Here is a 26,571-nt window from a genome sequence, read left to right on the forward strand (position 1 = left end):
TTCGTAAATTTATTTTGTGGATGTACAGAAAAATGTACATTTTTGAAAATAATTTTAATCGCTTGTACATTTAACATGATTGAACTTATGAAAAATGGTTGCTTACTTTCATGATGTAATAAAATAATGATAACACGAATTAAGATTACAGACTTCCGTTGGTTTATTAGATACAAAGTAAAAAAAATAGAAATAAAAGAAAACCGTTTATTCATTTCGTCAAACACTTTTCTTTAAAGTGATTTGGCTTTTTGCATTTGGAGCAAACGCAACCTTGGGCCGGACACATAGATATAGCATGATCCATGCCACATCTCGTACAATTCTTTACAATAGGAATTTGGCATAGCCGCGAGTAATGGTTCAGTTTACCGCACTTTTCACATTGCTTTCCAAAAGCGGGGCAACGTGACTGAACGTGATGCGTTCCACATTTGATACAGTTGGATATATATTTTACCTTACAATTAGCCGTAAAATGATTGTGTCCTTTGCAATTGTTACATTGCACCCCGTGGGCCGGACAACGATTTCTACCGTGAAAAGTGCCGCAACGAACGCATACCATTTCGGCGGACTGAGTGCTAAATAAAAATTGCTTTTGCTCGTTCTCGCAACGTTCCCAAAACAACTTAATTTGACAAAAGTCCAACGAATGTAGATACGACATTACGTCTGTGACTTGGGACGTAGAAGGTATTGCTTTTTTTGCAAAAGCGCAATTCTTAATATCCTCTACAACTTTATGCTTTACAATGTTCACAGGATCACTATGGTTACTTCCAATAGCTAGAAACTGTAAAGGATAAAACGAAATGTATAAGCAATTTAAAGTATTGTATTCATTTCATCGACGTTTGCAATGGTATTTTATAATATTTTATAATATGCCTGGTAAGATTTTAATTTACAATATTGTTAAAATTTAAACTCACCATCAGCCTATCGATGTACGTCTCAATATCTTCACTATTCTGTTTCTTTTCAGATCCAAAAATAAAGTATATATCTAGTTCACGAAATAATGTTTCCAAGTCTCTTGTATTCTGCGCATTTGCGGATAAATTTTTGTACGCTTCTTCTCCAAGGGATCCAACTAACATCAAAAATATAACGGTCCATTGATCCTTATAAAGTTCTTTGTCATCTTCTTTCTGTAGAAAAGATAAAAAACTCTGTTTCCATGCGCACCAGTTTCTACCGGTGCTGCTTCCTGCGATCGTAAGTGGGGGATAACTTTGCATTTTATTATATAAAGTTAGTGCTTTAAATCCATTATCTACAACCAAGATATTAATGTTACATATAGATATTATCATTTAAAAAATATTTTAAGTCACTTACCCATTTTTATTTTCTTTTTTATTTTTTTTTATTTTTTTTTTATTTTTTTTTATTTTACTTTTTATATATATATTTAGTTTAACTTTATAATATATTGGATAAATCTGTGTCGAATTAAATCTATATTAGTTTATTATATAATAGTAGCAATTAATAATTATAAAGAAATATTCAAAATTATAAAAAGAATGCAAAATAACATTACGTTTAAAGATAAAATTAAATATAATTTTGATAGTTGAGTGATGCATATTTAAAAATATATACTGTCAGAAACACATGACATGCATAAAGAAATAAATAACAAAAACAAAGTTTATTTAAGAAAAATGTGATTAGTATCTACTTTTTTTTTAATGAAGTTTTGAGTACTTACAAAAATTACAATGTGACAAATTTAGGTTAACGAAGAAAAAATATGTACAAGTACATTGCCACGTCACATCTTGCATTCAATCTTTTCAAAATGCGTCTTATGTTGATTGTACTTAATTTTAGTATTCATTAAACACCGTATAGTACTAACAACAACTGTTATTTACTTTTAAGTACACTGATAAAATTAACAGTTTTTTCTTTTTACAAGGAACCTCGTGCTTTGCATCAGCCCTTACTCTACGTTGGATATCAGTGTTACTGAACAAAAGACGGATCTTGCCAGTTGAAGACAGTTGAGCTGATTGTTGCAACAGCGTTGCCAAGTTGATTAAAGCAATGCATTCGATTCCATCTTCGCAATGTTGAAAATCCAATTTCAAAAAGATCAAAAATTGATGCGGAATGTACTTAATAACTTGATATATACAGCGAATTTTTTTTCCGAATTAATTACCATAATTTTTCTACGTACATAAAAAATATTTTTCGTATTTTTCTTTTTAAACATGGCATCGCTCATACTCTTAACAATTTTTTTATAGTTTAAAAACAGCTTTATAAGGTAAAAAAGATAGCGAAATCATATTTGTTAATTAATGTTAAGTAGGTATTATAATAAAGTTAAATAAAAAATAAATAAATAAAAACAACACATTTCAAATTGAACAAGATTCATGAGCAACATCTTTTTTAACGCTTTTATGAATAAATGTCTGAAAGAATTACATTATATTTTTCTTTTTTTTTCTTTGTTTTTTTTTTACGGTGACTCGTACTGACTCAACAACTTTCTGTCATATGAAACGATAAGATTAAAGAGTAATCACACACTTATATGTTTTTAATGACGTCATATAACGATAAAATTCTTTCATGTGTTTTTATTATTATATTTTATGTTTTTAAACATATTTTAATAATATATTTTCTGATTACAAATAAAATTACAATTTTGTAAATTGCAAACATTAACAGATTAAATAGGATATCTTCGATTAAAATCTAACGCAATACATATAAATAAACTTCTTGTACATACATTTTATTATGGAAGACGAAAATTAAATTTGCGAAAAATGAATTTGTTTACAGTTAATTTATAATCGTCGAAATGGCCTTGCGATTCTTTGACGAAGCTTCCGTGGGAGCAATTATTTAAATGTGTTTTTTATTAATTAAGATATGTTAACGTTGGCAGAATTATTACGCTAACGGGTAGAATTATCACGCACACTTGGAGTAATTTTCCAATAATCGTATTTGAGTTCGCAAAATTATTTACCGTGCTGCTTTCATGTTTACAGCTCGATTCGGGGCGTAATTTAATTTGTTCTTTTTAAAATTGTATTAGAACATAGCGCTGCGTGTTACGGAATTATTCAAATTAATTGCCGCGTTTTGCATCATATTATAAAACAATATGTCTCAATGTTTTTTTTTTTTTTTTTTTTTTTTTTACACTTAGTAACAATCTAAAACATTTATTTCATCAAGTTCTAACGTTAAGTAACGTTAGTAACGTGTTACGAGCAACGAGATGCACGTAAATAATTAAAAAAAAATACACCATGCTAAAAAAAAAAAAAAAAAGTATTAATATTTGACGCGCCAATATAACATTTTCGGTATCGATAAAGCATTAACGTGCAATTAAATAATTTCCAATACGATTCTTTTTTTTTCTGCTGTAAGATTTTCCGAGGTCTCTCGACATATTACGTTTGCCTAATCGTCTCAGAGATTGCGGTTGAGCTGTTACTCAAAGGGGAAATACTGTATTAATTCCGGTGGCTCGTCTCTCTGCGAGGGTCCTTGCCGTTTTAAACGAAATCTCAATTTTGCCGAAGTTACCACCGGGTTTCTCTCCTCGGAACCGGCCCTGGTGCCGCGGGTCGATAAAGCCTCTCACTCTCTCCCGCTTCCACATCGCGCATCCTCCACGAGGGACGAGGCGGACGAGGTACGGCCAAGCAGGATGGAAAACCGTCGAGTTCTGTCAGTGGCCTCTCGGACACGAAAGGATCGAAAGTGGAGAACGTCCGTCGGTAAAACGTTCCTCCTCGTTTAGAACATCCCCGAGAGTCCGCCGTCCGCGTCGGATATCCGCGCGGATAATTAATTAATTAATTAATTAATCGATTCGCGCGCGAGGACGCGTAAACTCGTAAACTTGCGGGCGTAAATGTGCGCGAAAAACGCAGCGATAGTGGGAAACGCGTCCCGTTTCAAGCCGCACGCTCGACGTATCCCGACGTTCGTGTGGGTTCACGTGTCGACGTCGCGAAACGGCAAAATCAACTCTACGATCGGTCTCTTTTCCCTAAACGCGCTTATTTCCCGGATGAGAAATACGCGGCTGCTACTTGCTCCGCGTCCGCGGACGCCCCGTGCATCCCAGCATCCCTGAAAAGTATCCGGGAAAGACGATTTGGCACCCGACACCCTCGGCATGACATGTCGAAACACGAGGTGTCAGCTCTGCCGAAGAAGTCAATGAGAGCATGGCGAGAAATATACATCATCTATTTACCAATGTTAGTTGGTCTTCTTGGCTCCGTCGGTGCGATTTTTTTTTATTTAATTTATTTTGCACGAGAATGTCTCGAGTTTCTTGCATTTCTTTTCATCTCTTTAGTCAAGCCCCGTAGTCATCTCTTCTCTTTAATATTTAAGCATCGACCTGATCGTATTGACGTCTCGCGTGAAATTTTTACGGAAAAGAAAGGAGATATCGGAATATTCATGGTTTCGCAATCGCAAGCGATAAAAAATAAAAGTTTCTCTTGCGTTAAGAAGTGAAAATAAAGAAACCTTACTTTTAAGTTAATCTGAATAGATTGAACTTGATAAAATTAGCGAAAATTTAATTAAATGCCAGTGATTTCTCTCTCACGCAGATTAAAATACTCAATATTTCGTAACAAAATTTAGATAATAACAAATAAAATCCTCTTTTTCAAATAATAAAAATTTTTTTTAACATCAAAATACGTTTCTAAAAAAAAATATGTATTTATTTTGAAATTTATGTCTCAGAAAGTTAATTACCTGATTCTTGTTAAAAATTTCTTGCCGCGATCTAACACTTTGGTGAATGAAACCACGGTTATGAACCAGTTATAAATAATTAAAAAAAAAAAAAAAACAAAAAATTGTATCCTGTGCTGCCAACAATTCGAACGAGCTGTTAAAAAGGAATTAATTGAGAGTATCGCGTGTCACTCTTAGCGCGACTGCTGGCAAATTGCAATTTTATGCAACTTGGTCGTTTTCTTTCCCTTCGGTGCCTTTACCACATGCTAGCGAACCATTCGATCGCTTTTTGCCTCACGGAAAAATAGCAATGGCCAGCAGGTCACGATGCCAGGAGGTCCGTATTATGCTAATACGTCTATTGTCGACGCGGGTGTTTAATTCTCGTGACGTTGACCGCGATTTCCAAAGTACCGAACAAAGCTCGAATTCAGACGGTCGCATCTGGCATTAAATGTAAGTAATATAAATGCGGGCCGTGTGTAAAGTCGAGCGGAACATATGCCCACGAAAATGGAGCCATTCGTCTTTTTTTTTTTTTTTTTTAACTCTTAGCGTTCGCACGGAATACCGATGATATTTCACGTAAGACGTTTGTAAAACTTGGCTCTATCTTTTTTTTTTTTTTTCTTTTTACAGCGGGGTGGAATAGGTATATTTTTGTTTATTTTAAAGATAGGAAAAGTTTCCGTGAGATTTATTAAATTATAGAAGTAGAACACATGTGTCATCTTTTATTTTTACACATGGTACTTAATATTCATGCAATGTAGCATGGGTAATATAGGGTTTTGAATAAATATTTTACAAGTTAAGAATTATGCATCAATGCTTGAAGATAAAAATAAAACGTAGTGAACATACGCGTGTAATTATTTTTATAAATTACCGTCATCAATTTTCTTTTTTTTTTCCTTTATTTTCTTATTTAAAAAATGTAGCGTACGCACGCATTTTCATTTACATTACCGATCGCTTTAGCTGCTATTAATACGGATCAATGATTAATGTAAAGAGATTAAAGAGACAGAGGTTTACTCAAGTTTTTCAATCAGACGCGCTATTGATCCCGACCGTTCGAAGATTCGTTCGCGTGTCTCAACTTGTACTCGTTCACCTCGTAAGAGAGGAGCTTATTAAACCCGTAGCGAACAAAGCAGTAAAAGTCGAGGCTGAAATGAAAACATTGTGCACCGGATGAACACGAATATCAGAACCCTGAGCTAGAATTGATAGCGCTGAAACGAGGCTGTGGTTTATCGGTCGCGTAAAAATCGCCGCAAGTTTCCGCGAGTAATTACGCCGTTGAAATTATGTTGCTCTTCAGCACTTGCAAAGAACATCTTCTTTCAAGAAATTAGGATTGGCTGACCCGCTTATAAGATGCGATCGAAATCGTGGGAAAGCTTAGAGAAAAGCGATCGTAAGGAAACGCGTCGGAGGCGGGACAATAATTTTCTTCTCCTGCGAAATCTTGTTATTCGAGAAAATTGATTTTGAACACTCGAGAATTAATAACACTTTCTATTTGTTAAAAAAAATTCTTCAACAACCTTATGCAAGACGTTGCGTTGCACTGACAGGCGGTAAGAAAAATAAAAATAGAACATTGATCTTTCCGAACAAAAAATGGTTTCATCGTATATTGGTAAAAAAGAATCTAAAAATAAGCGATTCAACACGGAATTTATTTTGAATGAAATTAGTTTAGTGAAAAAGGCACCTGTATAAATATTAAGAAAAAAAAGTCAAGCTTTTAATTAAGAATGCATTCCTTCAAACATAATTTATACGCTTTGCCTTTCAAAAGATCTTTTAAATGTCAAGGAACGTCGTTTAAAGAGCACTTTGTAAAGTTTTTTTTTTTTTTATTTTTAAAATAATCCATTAATTATCAAAAATGTTGCAAGCTACTGAAAATGTAATATGTTTTTCAGCGATATTTATTCAGATCTAGTTTTATTATTCAACGTGGTTAAAATTATGTGATTAAATTAGATGACACTATTGCAGTTTATAGAAGCGACTGATGTTATCAAACTTTTGAAATATACATCAAATATGGTTTTTGTATTTTCAATATTATTGTTAACAAAGACTTTCAAAACGCTACGTTAGTAGTAGCAGCAGGATGTTAATTTCAAGTTACTTTAATATTTTATTTTTAATAAAAATTCGATTTGCAGCTTATAAAAATGTCAATAAAGTGTTGCGTGGCGATGAATCACGATTACTTTGGTATTATAATCAACCTACTCTTGATATTTTGGCTAAGGCAAAATTAATAAAATATTTAGATCTTTTGTTATTAAAATTAGGAGCAAGTTGAGTTAAGCTGCTCCTTTATTATGTCATCTCTAGCTTTGACATCAAATTTCCATGTTATACGTGGAATTTGGCGCATAATATACATGTAGATATACAAGAAGCTGTGCAACATCCTTCGTTGTATTATCATCCGTTGAAAAGTTTTCCCGAAAATTGCTCGAAAGCGCTAATTAAATTCTACGGCGAATGTATCGTCAGAAATCCTAGACCGACATAATTGCCGACGTATTTCGAGATTAATTATAATCACAAAATGCTACTCGTAAGTCAGAGACAAACAACAACGGTTTCCATTCTGGACTTGACGATCAGTGACATATAATTTAGTTAATAGCAGGCATTCGTTCACGAATAGCAATTTAAGGATAATTATGATTGAAAGTGCTAAATACGTCATTTCATAAAATGTAATAGAGAGTAAGTTTAATCTTCTTAGGATCATGTTATAAAAAAGTATCATTAGACGCAAGTGCATTTTTTATTTAACAAAATATATTTTACGTACGGAATATTTTCTATCTTGGAAAATTTGTTGAAAATTTTTTAAGTTAAAAAAAGGCAGAGCTGCGAATGTGTTTAATTATAATTTCCGTTGGATATTTTTCGTGGAAGCTGTAAACCTCGTGTTTAAAAAATTTATTCTATAATTTTCATTATCTTTGTGAAATTATCTTTTCAGTTTCATCACTAGTCACAAAATATTTTACCTCTTGCCCGGCTGCTCGTCATACTCCAAATGACCCTTTTAATTTAGCATTCACACGCCAGCACCCCGTCATAAAGCCAGGAAATGTCTTATGCTTTCTTGACAATATAAACACAACAACAATTAAGGCAGAAAGCTTTTTAATAGCTTACCCTAAATGGCGAAACGGAAACAAAAAGGGAGAGATCTCTTGGGATTCAAAGTTTAGCTTTGTATTAAAATAAACGCTGTAGAACAGTACACCCGATCAATATTCACGAGAAGAAGAAAAAAAAAAAAAAAAAACTTTGATTATGATGCTGCAGAAGTCATTGACATTATCGAGAATCACGTGGATAGCGCAAAGTCGGAATATGTGCTGGTCAGTCGACGCTGTTGGGTCTTATTAATCCATTGACGGAAACATGCTATCGGAATGCGGCGGGCTGGTGCATTTCAAGAAGAGACTAAAGCCTTGCAAGCAACGGTCTCGAGAACTAATTCGCGTTTTCGGAGGATAAGATGAGCAAAAGTGTGGAGTTACTCGCTGGATCGGAGGACAGTGAGCCAACACATACGAGTGAGTAGTACTACACACATAACGTGCGTTAAACAAACTCCGTTTTTGCATAAAAAAATTATAAGAACAACAGGTGAACAAGGAGTAATTGTTCAAAAAAAGAAAAAAAAAAAGTTTAACTATAATAAAAATTATTGAATCTATTAAATGATTTTAAAAAATCTTCTAATAATTTATACATTTGTCTGCAAAACTTATCTAATAACTTGTATAGATTTTTTTTTATTTTTTTATAACGTGATAAATTTATTTAATAAATACTTTTTATCGTAAAGTAAAAAAAACTTTATATATGACTAAAAATTGCAACTAGTTTCTTTTTCAATGTTTGATAAAATTACTATCAGATTCTTTCTATCTCGGGGACGCGTGGGCAAATGCAATATTTCAGATAGGCGATTGGAATACCAGATTGATGTCCGTGATACATTAACGTATTAAGACAATTTCCGGCGAAAGGGAGACAAAATCCAATAAACGACACGAATGCATTTGCCCTATACTTCCGACATTCCACGTTCAGAATGCATGATTTCGAACCACGTTACGCAATGTTTTCGCAAACATAAAGGTCGATTATAAAATTAACCGATGCTTTAATTAAAATTATGATTTCTTCAAGTACTATTCGTTGAACGCTCAATTCACGTTAAGTCATTATAAATGCATTTTCGTTGTAAATTGTTCTCTTGTTGATAACATAATTACTTTTCCCAAATCCAATGTAATTTATACAAAATGATTCTTTAATGATGTTTAATAATTTTTCAATAAATAAAAGTATATACATATATTGCGCCAGCTATTATAAGAGTCGGAAATTTATATCGATTGCGCGACACATCATCGTTCCTAGAATATAATGTAAAGTATGCTAAGCCTTTTAAAGACATTGTGATGCGTATTACTATGTTTAATAATACAGACGGATCGATATGCTTATATGTGAGTACATGTAATGTACTTCCCTTGTAATTCTTCTGAAAGCATTGCGTATTTTCCCTTATATCCATTCAGAATCCTAGTCCGCACAGCTTCTTCTCCGTTACATCGACAAGCGCTTTCAATTCGGTTAAGGATGGAAAATACTTGTTAAAGAATGTACCTAGCATTTAAGAAAATGCTATACACCTACATGTAAAAACTGGGCACCTAACTAATTTGTTAACCATTGTTAATATTTTCGAAAATATCAAATTATTAAAAGAAAAAAAAAAAACACACAAAAACAAATAGTAAGTTTTATAATAACGAGAAAATTCGTCTCTCTAGAAAATTGTCAGATTTCTATAAAAATATTTTCTGTAAACGTAAATTTAGAATCGTTTAAAGGAAAAGTTTTCAATTAAATACCGATAAATACGGTTAGCATACATTGTAACGAATGAGACAACGGCAAATTGTCTCATAGTTACATTTGTACGTTCCAAGAAGAGGTGTGTCTGTTAAATTAGCCACGTTAAATCACATTACGCGATTACGATTCGTCTTGTTTATTCGAGTCCTTAACGCTGTTCGCATAACACGTAGCAAAGTCTCGCGACGACTACGGCAGGAGGGAAGCTTATCTTCTTCTTCTTCTTCTTCTTCTTCTCCGCGCGCGCTCTCGGTATCCGGTGCTCAATCGGGAATTGTATTTTAACTCGCAGGTAACGCTCGCGCCCAGGAAAGGTCCAGATTGAATTTGAACGGGAGCCGTCAGCTCTCGAAAAGCGCCACGGAGCTCCGGGATAGCCAGATCGCGAACAGCTCGCCGTCTAGGCGAGGTGATGGATCGGGCGAGTCCGGTATCGTCCATCATCATCGGCATCATCGTCATCTCGGTACGGCGTCGGTGGCCCAGCGCACTCATACCTTCTTCGCGACTTTAAAGAGTCGCTGGGCGCGCAGCAGGAGCAAAGAGCGAAAGAAATCTAAGGATGCTGGGAGTTTACAATCGCAGGACGCGAGCCAACTCAAGAATCCTGGCGCCGAGTCCGACTATGCCGCCGATTACTCCTCCGAGCATAGCAGAAGTTCCTCGGCCACCCAGAGCCCGGCCAGGCACTGCCTCAATCGCCCAGGTGAGCGACATTTCATCGATTTCTATTTAACTTAGTCGGGATTCAAAGCACAAGTGTTATCTTAAATCGAATAAGCTAATAAAAAAGGAGTCTTAGTCCCGAGAAAGAAACGCTAAATTGAAAAAGCAATATAATGCTTCTGCATGTGCGTTCATGACCTGGTTGTAAAGTTTTCTCCACATCTGATAGCACCTATATTTACATATAACGTGTCTACGTATCTCGCATGATCTGATTTTCAAATAGAACGGGCAGGTTTTTGTTTTTTTTTTTTTTTATGTATTATTATGCATCTCATATGCAGTTTGTCTTTACATTATTCATTTATATTCATTTGGTTCAAATACAAGTGTAAAAATAATCGTATAAAATATTTAAAATGTCTTATTTTTTTTTTTTTTTGATTTTTTATGTCCAATTGATAAATTGTGACAAAGAAATTACAGTGATAGAAAATTTCTTGAAATTACTTTGTACGGTCAATATCATTGCGTAATGCTCTCGTGACATGGTAATTGCGTGCGCATAGTGTTGTGACATATCCGTCATATATTGTGTATGGTAAATTGGATCATTGCTATCGTACAGCAAAATATTAAATAGAGCTATTTGCATCGTTTGCAGCTACGTTTTTCAGCCAATGTTTGTCAAAACATAAATGTCTTTGATGTATCAACGACGTTATCTGTTTTAATTATTCATTCATCGCGAGAGCGGTCGATTCTATTTTATAAACGTTCACATATGAGTGAAGAAATAAACAATACTATATGGCTTCTTCATTATATTTTATTACATTACATTTAAATAATTAATATTTTTCATTGATTGTACGTTTAATTATTTAATCATAATATTAATATTTTAAAACGTGAAAAAAAAAGGCTTTTCAATCCTTAACGAGTGCATTTTATACTCTAGGATGTTCTTATATGTATAATTCTTTTGTTCAAAGTTGTTGTTTCGTGCAAGTTAAAATATCCTGATCTATATAGAAGACTAGATTTAAGGGTTAAAAGATTTAACCTTTGAAATTATGTCTCGGTCGTACGGATGCGAGCTAGAATATCAAAGAACGGATATTTGTCGAATTTATTTGAATAAGTGATAATTCGGAAGTTTTCGCATTTTCAACTAAATTAATTAAATTTATTGATCGGTTACTCGATTCGATAATTTTTTTCTTTTTACGGGAACGGTTGTATCGCGCAAACAATAACATTGGCAACAATGAGATACAAGTTCTCATTGAAATGTACGAATGCACATTTAATTTGCGTGGTAAAAAAAAAAAAAAAATTATTCTAATTAGAAAAAAAAAATATATATAAATAAAAAATAATAAATTAAAGTGTTCGTAATGGCATAAATAATATTTGGGATTTTCTAAGGAGCGAATATATAAGGTGAACTTATTTGGGAAGCTTGTGGATGAGAATATCGAGCATGCAATTGGTACCTAACACCAAAAGTCGACATGCGCGGCACGTTTAGACCTCATTACATCGATTGATCCGAAATGATCCAGCCAGCACACGAATGCTGGCGTGCTGCTTAAGCAGATTACCTCGGAAGATTCCTTTTGTACTTTTCTTTTATTATAATCCTAACACGATGGGTTTTCAATATCCTTAAAATCTTTATGAAATCGTATTGACGATAATTGCGTAATTATTTTTTCTTCATTCAATTATACATTTTTCACATTTATTGAAAAGCTTTTTCAATCATTTAAGTTTTTATTTGCTCAATTCCGTTATGTATTTAAATCGTAAAATTAAATGTAAAATTTCTTAAAAATTTCTTTTTCTATCTTTAAATATATATATATATATATATATATATATATATATATATATATATATATATAATTAAATATATAATTAATTAATTAATTAATTATATTAATAAGAAAACTCAAAAGGTATATATAAAGTTATATATAAAGTTATATATTATTAAAATTATTAACAATTTTTTAGAAGACACTTGATAAGATACGATTGGTATTTATTTTCGATAATCACCTTTGTTACGAAAATCGTTTACCCTAACAATAAGCCACAAAACGATATTGAAGCAATACACAGCAGCGTGCTTATTACACTACATATCTCGGCATCTTATATTCGCAGAATCACCATTGACACGCGGCAATCGAGAAAAGACTGTGATCGTTCAAGAGGACAACACCGGAAAATGCGGCGAAGGAATCGCCAAAGGGTCTGTGAGCTTTCACAGAGAAGACTACATGGGCGAAGAACCTCGAGGTTCCTTCAGCCAGGACGGCGACTTTCTCCAGGACGAGGTAACACGAAAGAGAGAACAAGCGTTAAGACAACATGCCTTCTTCCAACTTCGTTTACACATAAGAAGGGGCGCAAATCTCGTCGCGATGGACAGATGTGGTAAGAAAAAGAAAAGAAAAAAAAACCAACTTTTTATTTCGATGAAAAATATGATGCAATTACCTTTCTACTTTAATTATAAAAAGGGGGCGAAATAAGCTGTCATAATTGTAAATCGTTCAATTACATTACATTCCATTCCATTTTTACACTTTGAATAAAATAAACGAAACTAAAAGAGTCGTTAAATTTTGTATAATCTTAAATTTTCACGAGGTATGTTTCACGCTTTGTGCTTTGTTTTGTAATACTTCAGGCGCCAGTGACCCTTACGTGAAAGTAAAATGTTCAGGCCGATTGCTGCATAAATCGCGAACTGTTCATCGCGATTTAAATCCAGTTTGGGACGAAAGCGTAACCCTACCTATAGAAGATCCTTTCCAGCCACTTACTATCAAGGTATACTTGGCGATTTTCTTATTTTAATAATAATTTTCAAAATTTCAGACGTATATAAAACAGTAAAAAAGCTAAATATATTAAAATTTTATAATTGTATGTTTCTCAATGAAAAGAAATTAACAACAGTTTTCAATATAACCGTAGTAATTCTAATTGCAAAATGCAATTAAATGTTATAAAAGTATTTCCTATTAAATTTAAATAAAGGAAGAATTTTGTGAATTTATATCATTCAGTCAATTATAACGTTTTAATCGCCAAATAATTTTCTATCGTCAGGTTTTCGATTACGATTGGGGCCTGCAGGATGATTTTATGGGGGCTGCTCTGTTGGACCTTACGCAACTCGATCTTGGGCATTCTCAGGATATAACGTTAGAACTTAAAGATCCAGATAGACCAAAGCAACATTTAGGCGAAATCTATTTAACAGCTACACTTTGGCCGCGAAATCAACAAGAAAAAGAACAGGTAGTTAATTTATTTCAATCAAGCCAAATACATTTAAGGATATTTTTCTATCTTTTATCTTCAACTCATTTATTCGCGAGATGATTGACTAATCAGCCCTATATGCTTGATGCTAATAAATGTTGAAAGATATAAAAGATAAAATGTTGAACGAGTATCAAGAAGAAGTAGCTCCGTAAAGGATTAAGTAAGGGGTGATAAGCTAACAATAAACGCGGCGTCGATCATTCTCAGTCTTAGTAAAAAGATGGATGTGTCTGTGCGTATATTTATAGCACGTATATGAAGAATAGGAAACTGGGTTGTGAGGGAAGTACGCGCCCGCGTTCGTATTACGGTATCGACTTGTCGTTGAAAGTGGAGTGCAAGGCCTGGCCCTTATCACGCAGCAGCTTTACTTATATGTTAACTATTATTAAACACCATTTCGCGAAAAATAATTAAGTGGAATACTTCTCGGGCGTTACGCATTTAATCTAATATATTTAGGAATTAATAGAAATTTACGAGGGCTTATGGTCACTTGAAATGCGTCATGTACATAAATCATTTAGACTTTGCAATTGTACGAAGCATTGTTTAATTCCTGTTAATTTTAACAACAGTTTTATTTTTGATAAATATTTGTAATTTTTATTTTTATTATTAATTTTTTTTTTTTGGCAAACTAATAGAACAAAATTAAGCATAAAAATGAGCCAACAAATAAATAAGTAATTATTGAACTTGGCATCTCGCGACAAATGATGACTCTTGTTATATTTTCATTAACGGAATATCGATTTTAAAGCTAAAAAGTGTCAGATGAAATATGTTGACTATCAGACACTGTGTATCTATATGTATAAAGTTGGTTGATAAGCGCACATAATATGCCGTCTATACATTACATGTAATATTCCCATATATCACATCGAACGTATTAATAGCCGATCGTAATCCGACGCTATAATCCAATGCTATAATCCAAAGCAATCTTTCTTTTTTAGATAAGATCTTTTAGACGATATTAACAATCCGGAACGTTATATTAATGAATTCTCGATCTTATCAAAAGTGCAGCCTTGCCGAGTTTCATTTTTTTTCAAAAACTTAGTTCGATGGAGTAATAATTATGCAGATATAATTAATGTGGAATAAAAGATTGAGCGGAAAATACGTATAAAAAGATATAATATTCTTATTTGTAGATACTTTAATTTTAATTTAGACCACACATACGTACTTTTTATAATTTTACTTTAAAATTGGACTTTTTTTTTAATAATATAATTGAAAAAAATCAAAAAAAGAAAAACTATTTTCATATTTCAATTAAGCGATTGATTTACACCTTTCCACATTAGACAAATTTGCTATTGTTTGACATATCTCCTTTCTCTACGAAGTTGAGAAACGTCCACATCACAATATCGTGTTCTGTGGTTACGGTATCATGTAGACACAATGTCTCAATGTTTGCGGGCATAACGTTGCTTTTCTGGTGTGAAGAATGGAGAGGGAAAAGCGGCCTAGCCAGGGTCAGCATGCTCCGCAGTTCGCTTGATGAGGAACGACTTTTAGTTAGTCAGACGACTTTTGCCGTCTTAGTTGGTGAGAATAGATGCTTTGCGCTTATCAGCGCGGTGCCGATTTGATACCAGCACGGAAATGTGTTCCGTCGTGTGTGCCAGTAACGAGTTCACCTTCGTTCTTGATAAGAGACTTCCGACAGTTAGCTATGCGCACACGTGATCAAATTGTTATTTCTCGGCCTGTTTTTTTTTTTTTTTCGCCGGCCTACGTGACTCACCGGCACTAATCGGCGATATCGAATACGGTGATCATCAAAAGGAAGTGTTTAAATTTGCACTTGAAATTTTTTTGTGAATAAGATACAAGTGAATCAGTGTATAAATCTACGTTCACGAACGCTCTTTCTCTCGTTTTTTTTTTTTCTACCATCATGTACGTCAGTTGCTCGCGCTGCTTCGTGGAGACTAAAACGAGATTTAACGCGAAAAGTTGTTTAAATTATTTATCTCGAGTGCACGTTATGAGAGATTTCTTTGCGATAGCTTGTCACGAGTTAAATGTGTATAGCGATTTAATCCCGAGTGTAATTCTAATTTAAATATCAGAAAATATTGATGCGGAGAAAAAATTGTCAAGTTTTTTTCAACATACACCGCGGAGATGCAAAATCATCACGTTTAAACGTGACGCGTGCAATGCTATTAGATAATGGGACTCGATGACTGGTGTTTTTTGCAATGAAAATTATATTTGAAAACTTTTGAGAAGCAAATCTGCGACATGCTAAGTGACGGACAAAAATAAAAAATAAAAATTATTATTATTATTAAAATAATCCGAGCTCGAATGCAAGTTAACGAAATATGCAAACGAAAGAAGAAAACAAGTTGAGTCGTTTCGCCGCTAAGGAGAGCTAAGGAATTTGTAATAAAAGCATCGACGAAAATATCACTTTAAACAGGCGCTTTCGAAACGAAGGAAAATATTCACAATTACGTCATACTTGGAGATGATTCGAGACGTTGAAAGCAATTTCTACTCGTAAGAGCAATTTCCGCGAAGAAAAGAGCCGGGTGATGTATTGAACTTGAAATCAATGTATACGTTCCCTTTATTTCCGATTTCAATACATTCGAAATCGATCCCACGTTGAAGATAGCTATCGACAAAAGTGATACCGAGAGACAGAGTTCGATCGAAGTCGCCACCTTCTTGTCTAAAATGGATGGTACCGAGTCCGAAATAAACTTCTCATCTAAACTAAATGTGGCAAGTAAACTTAACCCTATACCTAAGATCGAAGTTACGTCGGAAAATGTCAAAGTCAACTCTGAGAGCGATGTCACGCGCGAGACGTCGAAGAGGACTTTCGTCGATGACGTGTCTAAAGTCGACGCTGATTGTGAAATTCAAATCGGATGTATTGCGGATGGGGCACTTGATAAAACAAAAAATCTACCTGCTGATAAATCATCGGGGATTACCGTACCTCCGAGAGGTATGCGCCGAAAACTTCATCAGCGAGAGAGACGTCGTTCTCTCGCTGCATTGCAGGATCGAGCCGCGTCGAAACATAAATTCGAAAGGGATTTTGCCGAAACGGAAGATAACGCTGTCGTAAGTAGCACGGACTTTTTGGCGACGTACGGCAGTTTTTCCGGAAACATTCGACACGAAAATAATTCAAAGGAATCGAGCTGCGTCGCAAATAAAAGAACCAAAATTCAGCAAACAATTGCAATCGGAGAGCCTTCGAAAGTGAAACGAATCGAAGGACCATTTGCCGAAAGGATTTTCGAAACTACGGAGGGAGGATCGTGTCCTGCCGAAACGGAGAAATCGGAATTCGAAGGAGCATCGGTACTAGAAGATTGGAAAACGACGCGAACGACCGAAGGACCATCCATCGAAAGTTTGTCCGGCATAAAAAAACGAAAAGAAAAGAGTTCATTGAAAAATTCTCTAAAGCGGAGGGTCGATGTGATAGAGAAGATTCTGGAAGATCAGGTGGAGCGAATTTGGGAGGAGAATGTGGAAAAGCATGCGTGGCTGCAGCCGATCGACTCATGGATCCTCGATCACTGCAGGGCTCCTTCTAATTACTCGTTAACGCATTCCGTTGACGCAGACGACTCAATGGACGTCAATCAACATGTCGCGCCTGAACCCACGTACGATTTCAAGTTCACCCCAGCGACGGGAGAGAATGAGAAATCAAGGATCGAGAGTCGATTCCCGGAAAATCGTAGCGCCGCGAGAGTCGACGAGCCGAAGATCGAATGTTGGCGAAGATCACGAAATCAAACTTGTTCGAAATTGAATCAATTTGAACCAGCGAATTCGATCTTGCAGCTGAACAAACAAGAAATTGTTTCCCCGCACGTGAGAACTGGAGAAGAAAGTCCAGCTGCTGTAAACGATCTCGGTATTTTAGAAGTAAAAGAGGTCAAACGGCCCGATCTTCTGGACAAGTTAAAGGGCAATGTTAAAGAGAAGATAGAAGATATTCACAGGGTAGAGCCACGAGAGAACATTTTTTTTTTCTTTTTATCTTTAAATTAAATCCATATTTGTATTTATAAAACAACTTTTTATGGCAACGAAAGCTACAGGCATTGAATGCAAGAATATTAATAGAATATTTAAAAAGTTTTTTCTTTTTTTTTTTTTTTTTTTTTTTTTTATGTTTAATTTAGTAGCTGCGTTTATTGCTTTCAATTTGTAACAATGATATTGTGTTAATTCTATATTAATTTGTTTAGCGATAATTTTATTTAACATTCTATTATTCCATAGTATTTTCAGAGAACTAATCGATTGGCGGACGTAAATAGAAGACTAAAATCGCAAATATGGAGTTCGGTGGTGACAATTGTACTCGTCGAAGCAAAGAATTTGTTACCCATGGACATAGACGGTTTGTCGGATCCTTACGTGAAATTTCGGTACATAATATACATTTAAATATAAATACAAAGTAATGTTAAAAAAATTTTTCCATTTACGACATATGTAATGAAATTGAATAGAATTTACTCTCGAAGATATTAGCAATTCAAGGTGCAGCTATTTATTAAGCTGTGAAACTTGTGCTGTAAAAACTCGAGTGTTTTTACAGTTGCATTCTAATTTACAGGCTGGGCACGGAGAAATACAAGTCGAAAGTCGTTAACAAAACGTTGAATCCAATTTGGTTGGAGCAGTTTGACCTCCATCTTTACGAGGACCCGTATCTAGGACAGGAGTTGGAGGTGACTGTTTGGGATAGAGATAGGAGTCACCAGGACGATCTAATGGGCAAGACGGTGATCGATTTAGCGACTCTCGAGCGGGAGACTACGCATCGATTATGGCGCGAACTCGAAGACGGCTCGGGCAGTATCTTTTTACTTTTGACGATAAGCGGCACCACGGCCAGCGAGACAATCAGCGATTTGGCCGTGCACGAGGAAACGCCAATAGAACACACACAATTGGTTCAACGATATTCTATTATGAACACTTTGCAGAGGATACGCGACGTGGGCCACTTGACGGTGAAGGTAATTAGAAATGATTAGCCTTAATTGTTAACGCGCTGTCATGCCGATGCACCAACACGGGAGTGTTAACTTTTTTAAAACGTCACGGAAGCGTAAGGAGGTATGAATTGCAATAATTAATGTACAAGATGTGCCTAAAGTAGGTCGGCAAATTTTGACTCTGCTCACGTCGCGAAGGAAATTCTAATATATTTACAAGCCTGAATATTTTGTCTTTATCGAATTATAAATTCCTTTGTACTCGGTAGAATTTTCCGAGAATGTATCGTTAAAAGAAATTAAATTCAAATTACGCTGTGAAGTAATAATGTCAGCAATAGGTTTATTTGTGATAAAACAATAATTTTGATCGCGTTAAATAAACATATTATAATAGCGATATATCGGCAAATTAATTTCAATGTCGTCATTTTATATTGTAAATATATTTTTTATTAAATTGTCTTTTTATAGGTATATCGTGCTCAGGGTCTCGCTGCTGCTGACCTCGGTGGGAAAAGCGACCCTTTCTGTGTGCTGGAGCTCGTAAATTCTAGATTACAAACGCAAACGGAATACAAGACTCTCGCGCCAAATTGGCAAAAAATTTTCACCTTGTAAGTTTTGTTACGTCTTGAGCGTCAATTCCGATCGAATCTCGTTAATTATTAATATAGTTATCGATATTATCAAATAAGGAAAGTTAGATACGTGTTCAGACGAGACAAGCTCGTGCCGTTCAGGCATAATCGAGAATGAATTTTGTTGTTGTGGTTTCAACAGTAATGTGAAGGACATCAATTCTGTCCTGGAAGTGACGGTATATGATGAAGACCGAGATCACAAGGTGGAGTTCCTAGGAAAAGTGGCTATACCGTTGCTAAAAATTCGTAATGGCGAGAAACGATGGTACGCATTGAAGGATAAGAAACTGAGAGGCCGCGCCAAGGGAAACTGTCCTCAAATTCTTTTGGAGATGACCGTCATATGGAACATATTCAGAGCGTGCATTCGAACGCTCAATCCGAAAGAAAAGAAGTATATGGAACCGGAAGTCAAATTTAAAAGACAAGTTTTTCTCCGAAATGTGCTCAGGCTCAAAGCTATCATCGTAATATTCATCGACATAGGAAAATACATACAGTGAGTGTGAATTTATTTTTATTATTATTATTATTATTATTATTATTATTATTATTTTTTTATTATTTATTTTTATTTTTTTATCTTATTTTTATAACACAATTTAAATATGAAGAAAGAATATTTAGTTATATATAGAAATTATATTCGTATTGAAAATATTAACTTTTATCTTCTCCATTCTTCGCATGATATGTAAGGTCTCCAACTGTTAATGGTACATATCTAATATTTCTTTAACACATCCCCCACTAAAATAGACTTTACAGTTTATGTTGCTGCCGTTCCGTTTATGATACTATTTTTTACTTTATCCCACGGTTAGGAGCTGCTGGGAATGGGAAAGCAAGATGAGAAGCATCTTTGCTCTGGTCATTTTTATTCTTGGATGTTACTACTTCGAGCCATATATGATACCGGGTGTGGCGCTATTGATTCTCCTCAAGTATTATCTGGTACGTCGTTTTTCTTATTGGATTGGTTTGGATTGGATTGGATTGAAAGTTTTAATCTGACACTTTCTCGCGTGTCTGCATTCTAAACTGATATGATAATCGGTGCTGTATGTGAAAAATTAAACAACCACTATCGATCATTGGCTTTTAAAGCCGCGATATCGTTTTAACCGCGCTTTCGCTACGTCTGCAATGCATTTTTCAAGCTTTGAAATCTGAAACTCTCAATGTCTTCAATTTCATATGCGATGGATTAAAACTTGGTTTACTGTTAGCGCATCGTTCTGGATCGTTCAAATTATTAATTGCTGTGGAACGCTTAATATTCTTTAAAAATCTATTTTTTTTTACTCTTTAATTTTTATTCTTCACCACCTCCCTCCCCCCCCTCCTCCTACTGTTTTACGTTGATCTAAATATGTAAGTTATTAAAAAAGTCTAAACATTCATCTGATAAAACATACGCTTTTCAAGTTTTTAAATGCTACTTAATAACTTAATTTCCCCACTAATAAAGTGTTTCATCATATTTACGACGTGATTTTGTATTATATAAAAAGTTTCTTTTCTCATTTTTAAAACAGAATCATTAGTCGTGAAGACCAAATAAATTATGCATGTTTGAAATGGATAATCTTGCTATGGTTTGCATTAACGTGCATTCGAGTTTGGGTATAAATATGTTAATTTTTGAATTTTACACATGTAAAAAATACATGTTATTTTACATATGTACAAATCTATTTAAAACCTACGCAAAGATAGAAAAAAAAAAATTGTATCAAATGAAAAAAATATTAAAAACTAAATCTGGAGAATTATTTCAAATAAAAATAGCTCGACTACGCGCATGGTAATACAGATTAATAATGAATTAGCCTAATTATTTTTCGATGCTTATTTTGGGAATAAAAATACGATAGTTTTGTACATATTTTTAACCCTCTTATAATTTTTATAGTATACTTGGTATACTCTGATATGGCCCACCCTGCCTATATGCAAGTTACCTCTGCTTCGTTTCTTTACTGGCAATGCTGCATGTCGAATTTCTTTGCTACCTGTCAGCTTAGCGGCGAGAGGAGCGGGTTCAATCATTGGATTTGCGGACAGGTCGCTGTGATGACGGGCGCACCTTTAATTTACGCAACTTCGCAGTTTCAAGATCATACCGAGATCGGATCCGATGAATGCCCAACACCGGGAGACGACGACGACGACGAGGACGACAAGGATAAAGTGAGCGTCGTTACACCTCCGAAAAGTACTTTCAATTTCCGCGGAAAAGAAAACATTAAATCAAATACGATATGTCTACACTATGATGTACTAGCTGCAAAAAAAGCTTTTTGCAATTATTAAATTCAATTTCACTATGTCATTTTTGTAACGTCAATTTTTAATTATGAAAATAAATTGAGAAAAATACCGTTAAAAAAAAAAATTGTTTACGTTCGAGCAATATAATGTACCTATATATTATGTATTAATATATCACACATTTTTCAGGAGGAGAAGAAAAGTTTGAAAGAGCGTTTACAAGCGATCCAAGAGGTAACGCAAACAGTTCAGAACTCTATTGGTTACTTAGCTAGTCTTTGCGAGAAGGTGAAGAATCTCTTCAATTTCACGATTCCCTACCTAAGCTACTTGGCGATACTTCTGACAATTGCCGGAGCGATCGTGCTTTATTTTATTCCCGTTCGGTATTTAATTCTCGTCTGGGGAGTCAATAAGTTCTCTAGGAAAATCTTCAGGCCTCATTCCGTGCCCAACAACGAGCTCCTCGATCTTATATCCAGAGTGCCTGACAACGAAGAATTACTCAATTACAAGTAAGTGATTAACGATACCGTATATATCTATTACCGAGCGCATCATCGTTCATTGAGATTAATCAAAACTTTTTCGCTTATATTATAGATGTAAAACGTCTACGAAAATGTTTCGAGAAACTCAAGTGTAATGTGGTTTGATATTTTTTTATTTTACGACTATTAAATATATATTTTACTCTTGAATATAATTGTAATAATAAATTTTCTATTTAACAAATTAAAAAAAAAAAAAAATTATTGTACTTTTGCGCGAGTCATTCACAAATTGTCTCATCGTTGTCACGACTACGTAGCCGATACTTTGCATCATTTTCGTTTTCAAATTTCCGAAAGAGCGGAGGGATCTTTCAATACCATATACTTTTACAGAGAACTGAAACCTATGCCGACCGCGGATTGTGAGAGAGGCAGTCCCAGTTCGAACGCAACAAGAAGAGAACAGAGAAAGAGGCACAAGGCGGCGTAGCAGAATTACCCGCGGCCGGATGTCGCGGGTCCAAGGTCGTCCAGTATCCTTAAATCGGTCCTGCTGCGCCGGAAATTGCGACAGCGAAAAGGATCAGCGGAAAATACGGATGCGAATGACATAGACTGAATATTCGTTCATTTTGTACCCTTCCTCATCGTGAGAGCCTCGAATCTAACGTCAGTCGTTAGCGAAGGTATCGCACGTGGTGTGCCTCGAAGAAGAAATAGGGGGGAAAAAAAAAAATTTGTTTTTAATAAAAAAAAAACAAGAGGAGGAAAAATGTGAAAATGTAAAAAAATTATACATAATGAAAAATTATTAACGCCGAATGAGAATTAAAAAATTAACGTGAAGCTTGGATGTACGTTTGTTATGTGATAAAATAATAAGAGCAAAAAGGCTCTTATCGGATGGAAAGTGTTACGCCCTGCGATATAAATGAGATACAAATTAAATTGATTATGTGATACGTTTTAATGTGTCACTTTAAAAGAGAATATAAAAGAGCACAATTACGTGTTGGAATATTTATCGTGAGATATAAAAATATAAAATGCGTTATAAAATTATGAATATGTAACGTCTAAATGAAAAATGTATATAACGTCTATTAATATTAAAATGACAAATTGCCATTGTCATTATGATTAATTATACATATAATTAATTACATTATCACATCAGTTTTCTTTTTTGTGGTAGTTTGACGATTTTATTCTTCTTGGAGAGTAATTCTTAATTTTTTTTAATGCAAATGCACGATAGTAGGCGCTTCTAATTCGGATCTCTGAATCTTTATTATCGATGACATGTAACAAATTGTGTGAAAAAGAGAGAGAGAGAGAGAGAGAGAGAGATCAGTAAAAGAAAACGTAAGCAAGTTTGAAAGTACTTCATGTTAAAAATGAGAGCAGCGTTTCGAGCATATCAAAGAGAGCGAGGAACGTGTGTTCTTAGAAATAATAAATTAATGAAATTAGATATTTAAACAAAGTGCGACACTTCCCTTCCCTAAGGGAACGCTCGTCAATCGTTTCGTCCATTGATGTCATTAGCTAATAACTAGGAATTATTGTGAGAGATAGAAAGATGTACGAACCAGTAAAAATATTTTTTAGGATTCAATTATCTTAGAGTTTCTGCGGAAATTACGCTCTAATTAGATCTAATAAAGGATGATTGTACTTGATTTTAAATTAAGTTGGACATTCTTTGCCGCACTTCAATTACGGATAGTTTCAGAAAGTAGCTTTTCTAAATTATTTGCGGAGGACTTTGTGAAATGTCCACTAATTAAAATTAAGAAATTACGTTACAACGTTTGTAAATAATAATTTTATTATTATTATTATTATATTTAAAGATGCAAAAGAGCTTATTTAGAGCTGATAAAAAGAAAAAGAAAAAAGAAAAATGCACGGGAAAACTTCCGTGTTAACTCAATACATTCGCGCATGCGATTTTGTAAAATTGTACTAGGTGTGCTTACATACGTTGCGTGCGATGATTCCCTTCTAAAAGCGTCTGACGTTATTTAAGTTTTTATTCCAACGCACAGTTTTACCTGTGATTAAATGAGATATATAGGAAAGGAAAGAGACGGAGAGTACGAGATTATTTTACGACGACATTTCTGTGTGGGGAAAATCGTTGTTGCAAGAAAAGCCAGTTGCCTTCTTAACTGGAAATTGACCAGATTCGCGGCGCGGGTGTTTCTACGACATTTCGCACTTGTAAAAGATAACGCGGTTAGATAACGTTGAAAAACATGCAAATTTGTGTGCGGCAATTTTCTTATCGTGCGGAGAAACAAGTTCGATGTACTGCGGCTGCTACGAATAGCGATTTTAATATGCCTTTTCGCGATTATGCAAACGTCGTTTTCTACTGAGTGCACATTGATTTCATTCTTGTGTTGACAATTTTTTTTTTTTTTTGCTCAGTTGTACAACTTAAAAGATCAACAAAACTGTAACAGATACATATTTCAAATAATGAAGATATCTGTCGCATTATAATATGTCGTAAAACCCAATTACTTTTATTTACCGTGATTGAATTTATCAGTCAAAAAACTTATCAAACTAAACGAGCTTATCTTAAAGATAAAAATTATGTTACCACCTGTTTCACAAATATATGATAAAAGCGTTTATGAGAGATATGAGAATTTGAATATATAAATAATAAATGCAGAATTAAAAAAATTATTTTGATTAGTTATAAATGTAGAACATATTTTTTTGGTGGACGATTGTAATGCGACTGTGATCAAAATTCATTATAAACTTTTTAAAAAATATTCAACAACAATATATAAAAACTTGCATATCTAAAAATATATAACTAAATTAAAATATACATATAGAAATATCGCAATTTATAGTTTCTGGAAATATGAATATATCACAATAATGCAAATATGCAGAATACAGATTATCTCGAATGTTTCCTTCGTTATAGATATCTTTACCAATTACAATTTTTTTTCTTGTTAGAACATAATTAATTATTGCATAATTTTTAATAAACGATTAAAAATAAATGTTCCATTATATAAATTTTATAGAAATTTTTCATGATTATAATTTAAATAGATTCTTTAAATTTAAATCTTTATTTGAAATCTAATTTAAAAAAATACGCCGTGTTAAAAATTGAATTGAAAGACAATCTGTCTAAATGTTCTTATACAATTAAAAAAGATTGATTATATACATTGAGGAAAGAAGTTGGTTGGAAGAACATTCGTGATTCTGGAATACACCATATAGCATGTAGTTTTACGCGTATCGTGAGTGGGATAACGTGTTAATTAATTAATAAGTGTATGGTATCGGAGCGAATTTCTCCGCGACGAAATGTCGCCTCGGCGACTGTAGTCTCGTTGTGCAAGTGCACTCGCTTGAGAAGGCGTATAGATATGCGTACAAATATTTATTTCTAGTCGCAATTTTACCGATTCGTGGCCGGTTCGCGAGAGAAAGAGAGAGAAAATACGAAAGAATTCTGAGAACATGAAAGAGTGAGGCTAGGGTATCGCTGATCCATTTTTCGCTTTTCTAATTATATACTATAGTCGTTACACCATGCACACACACACACACGTCTTTCGCCTGCTTTTTATCTTCGAATTACCCATTCTCATGCTGTATTAGCGCCTCGATAACCTTTCCGGCACAACATTTGAAACTCTCGTTATGGAGCACAACACGGGGCGCATTTATTCATACATTTATACACACATGCACACGCAAATTACATAACGTACAGGGTATATCATCGGTTGTTTTTCTCTAATTTAATTTACCTAGCTCTTACAAATTTTTTACCTACTTCGGAATCAATTTTCTTTTGACGATAAAAATATCAAGTCTATAGTTTATTGGATATTTAACTGTTAAAAAAAAAAAAAGTTCTCACGACAAACTTTAGAAAAGTAATATATTCTTTAATTAGTTTTTCAAGAGGCTGGGTGCACTTTGATAGAATTTTTATTAAAAATTTTTTTTTAAGTTCAAATATTGAAATAACCAATGTTAAAAATCAAAGTGTGTAATAAAATACGATTTTTTTTTTAATATTAAAGGTAAGAAAAAGCCTCCAAATAAAGCAAAAAATTACAGTTGTAGGATATCCGATAATCATGGGACCTGTACACAACGCGTCATTATTATTTTTCTTTTTTTAATCAAAGGCCTAAGGGGCGTGCTAGAGACATTGTACTATTACAAAAGTTTACATCATCTAGTCAACGAACTTATATTCACAAACAGCGATCAATAGTGACCCACGATATTTTAAATAATTTGTCAAGTTCGCACTTATATTTCTAGGGCTTCCTGATTTAATTTTTTGTTTAATTTTTTTAATTCAATATTTAAAGTTGAAATCATTTCTACGACTCGTTTATATATATATATATATATATATATATA

General features: G+C 34.1%; 2 protein-coding genes and 1 long non-coding RNA gene across 15 annotated transcripts; 2 read left to right on the forward strand and 1 right to left on the reverse strand.

The window, feature by feature from the left end:
* Nucleotides 1-139: 139 nt before the first annotated feature.
* On the reverse strand, nt 140-1,937 carry LOC139104434 (uncharacterized). 2 transcript variants are annotated; one of them, XM_070659924.1, is made up of 4 exons: nt 1,721-1,937; nt 1,345-1,448; nt 936-1,279; nt 140-796 (listed from the first exon to the last, which is right to left on the reverse strand). In XM_070659924.1, exons 2-4 carry the CDS (start codon nt 1,346-1,348, stop codon nt 212-214), a joined length of 933 nt encoding a protein of 310 aa, XP_070516025.1. In that variant the 5' UTR covers nt 1,349-1,448; nt 1,721-1,937; the 3' UTR covers nt 140-211. The 2 variants fall into 2 exon arrangements, with proteins under 2 accessions (XP_070516025.1, XP_070516024.1); XM_070659923.1 differs by having other exon boundaries at nt 936-1,448.
* On the forward strand, nt 577-2,068 carry LOC139104436 (uncharacterized). The gene is made up of 4 exons (XR_011546031.1): nt 577-696; nt 766-894; nt 989-1,221; nt 1,931-2,068. It is a non-coding gene; the product is annotated as an uncharacterized lncRNA (long non-coding RNA).
* A 1,649-nt stretch (nt 2,069-3,717) lies between these two features.
* On the forward strand, nt 3,718-26,571 carry Mctp (multiple C2 domain and transmembrane region protein). 12 transcript variants are annotated; one of them, XM_070659912.1, is made up of 14 exons: nt 3,718-4,282; nt 7,763-8,348; nt 9,998-10,411; nt 12,547-12,819; nt 13,076-13,218; nt 13,501-13,692; nt 18,004-18,152; nt 18,344-18,749; nt 19,203-19,345; nt 19,512-19,871; nt 20,197-20,326; nt 21,395-21,565; nt 21,836-22,161; nt 22,534-26,570. In XM_070659912.1, the coding sequence occupies exons 2-14, from the start codon at nt 8,291-8,293 to the stop codon at nt 22,628-22,630; spliced, it is 2,862 nt and encodes a 953-aa protein (XP_070516013.1). In that variant the 5' UTR covers nt 3,718-4,282; nt 7,763-8,290; the 3' UTR covers nt 22,631-26,570. The 12 variants fall into 12 exon arrangements, with proteins under 12 accessions (XP_070516013.1, XP_070516016.1, XP_070516012.1 ...); XM_070659915.1 differs by having other exon boundaries at nt 8,095-8,348; XM_070659911.1 differs by having other exon boundaries at nt 3,718-4,256.

The sequence above is a fragment of the Cardiocondyla obscurior genome, linkage group LG07 (assembly GCF_019399895.1).
Source record: "Cardiocondyla obscurior isolate alpha-2009 linkage group LG07, Cobs3.1, whole genome shotgun sequence".
In the NCBI taxonomy this organism is placed as follows: Eukaryota; Metazoa; Arthropoda; class Insecta; order Hymenoptera; family Formicidae; genus Cardiocondyla; species Cardiocondyla obscurior.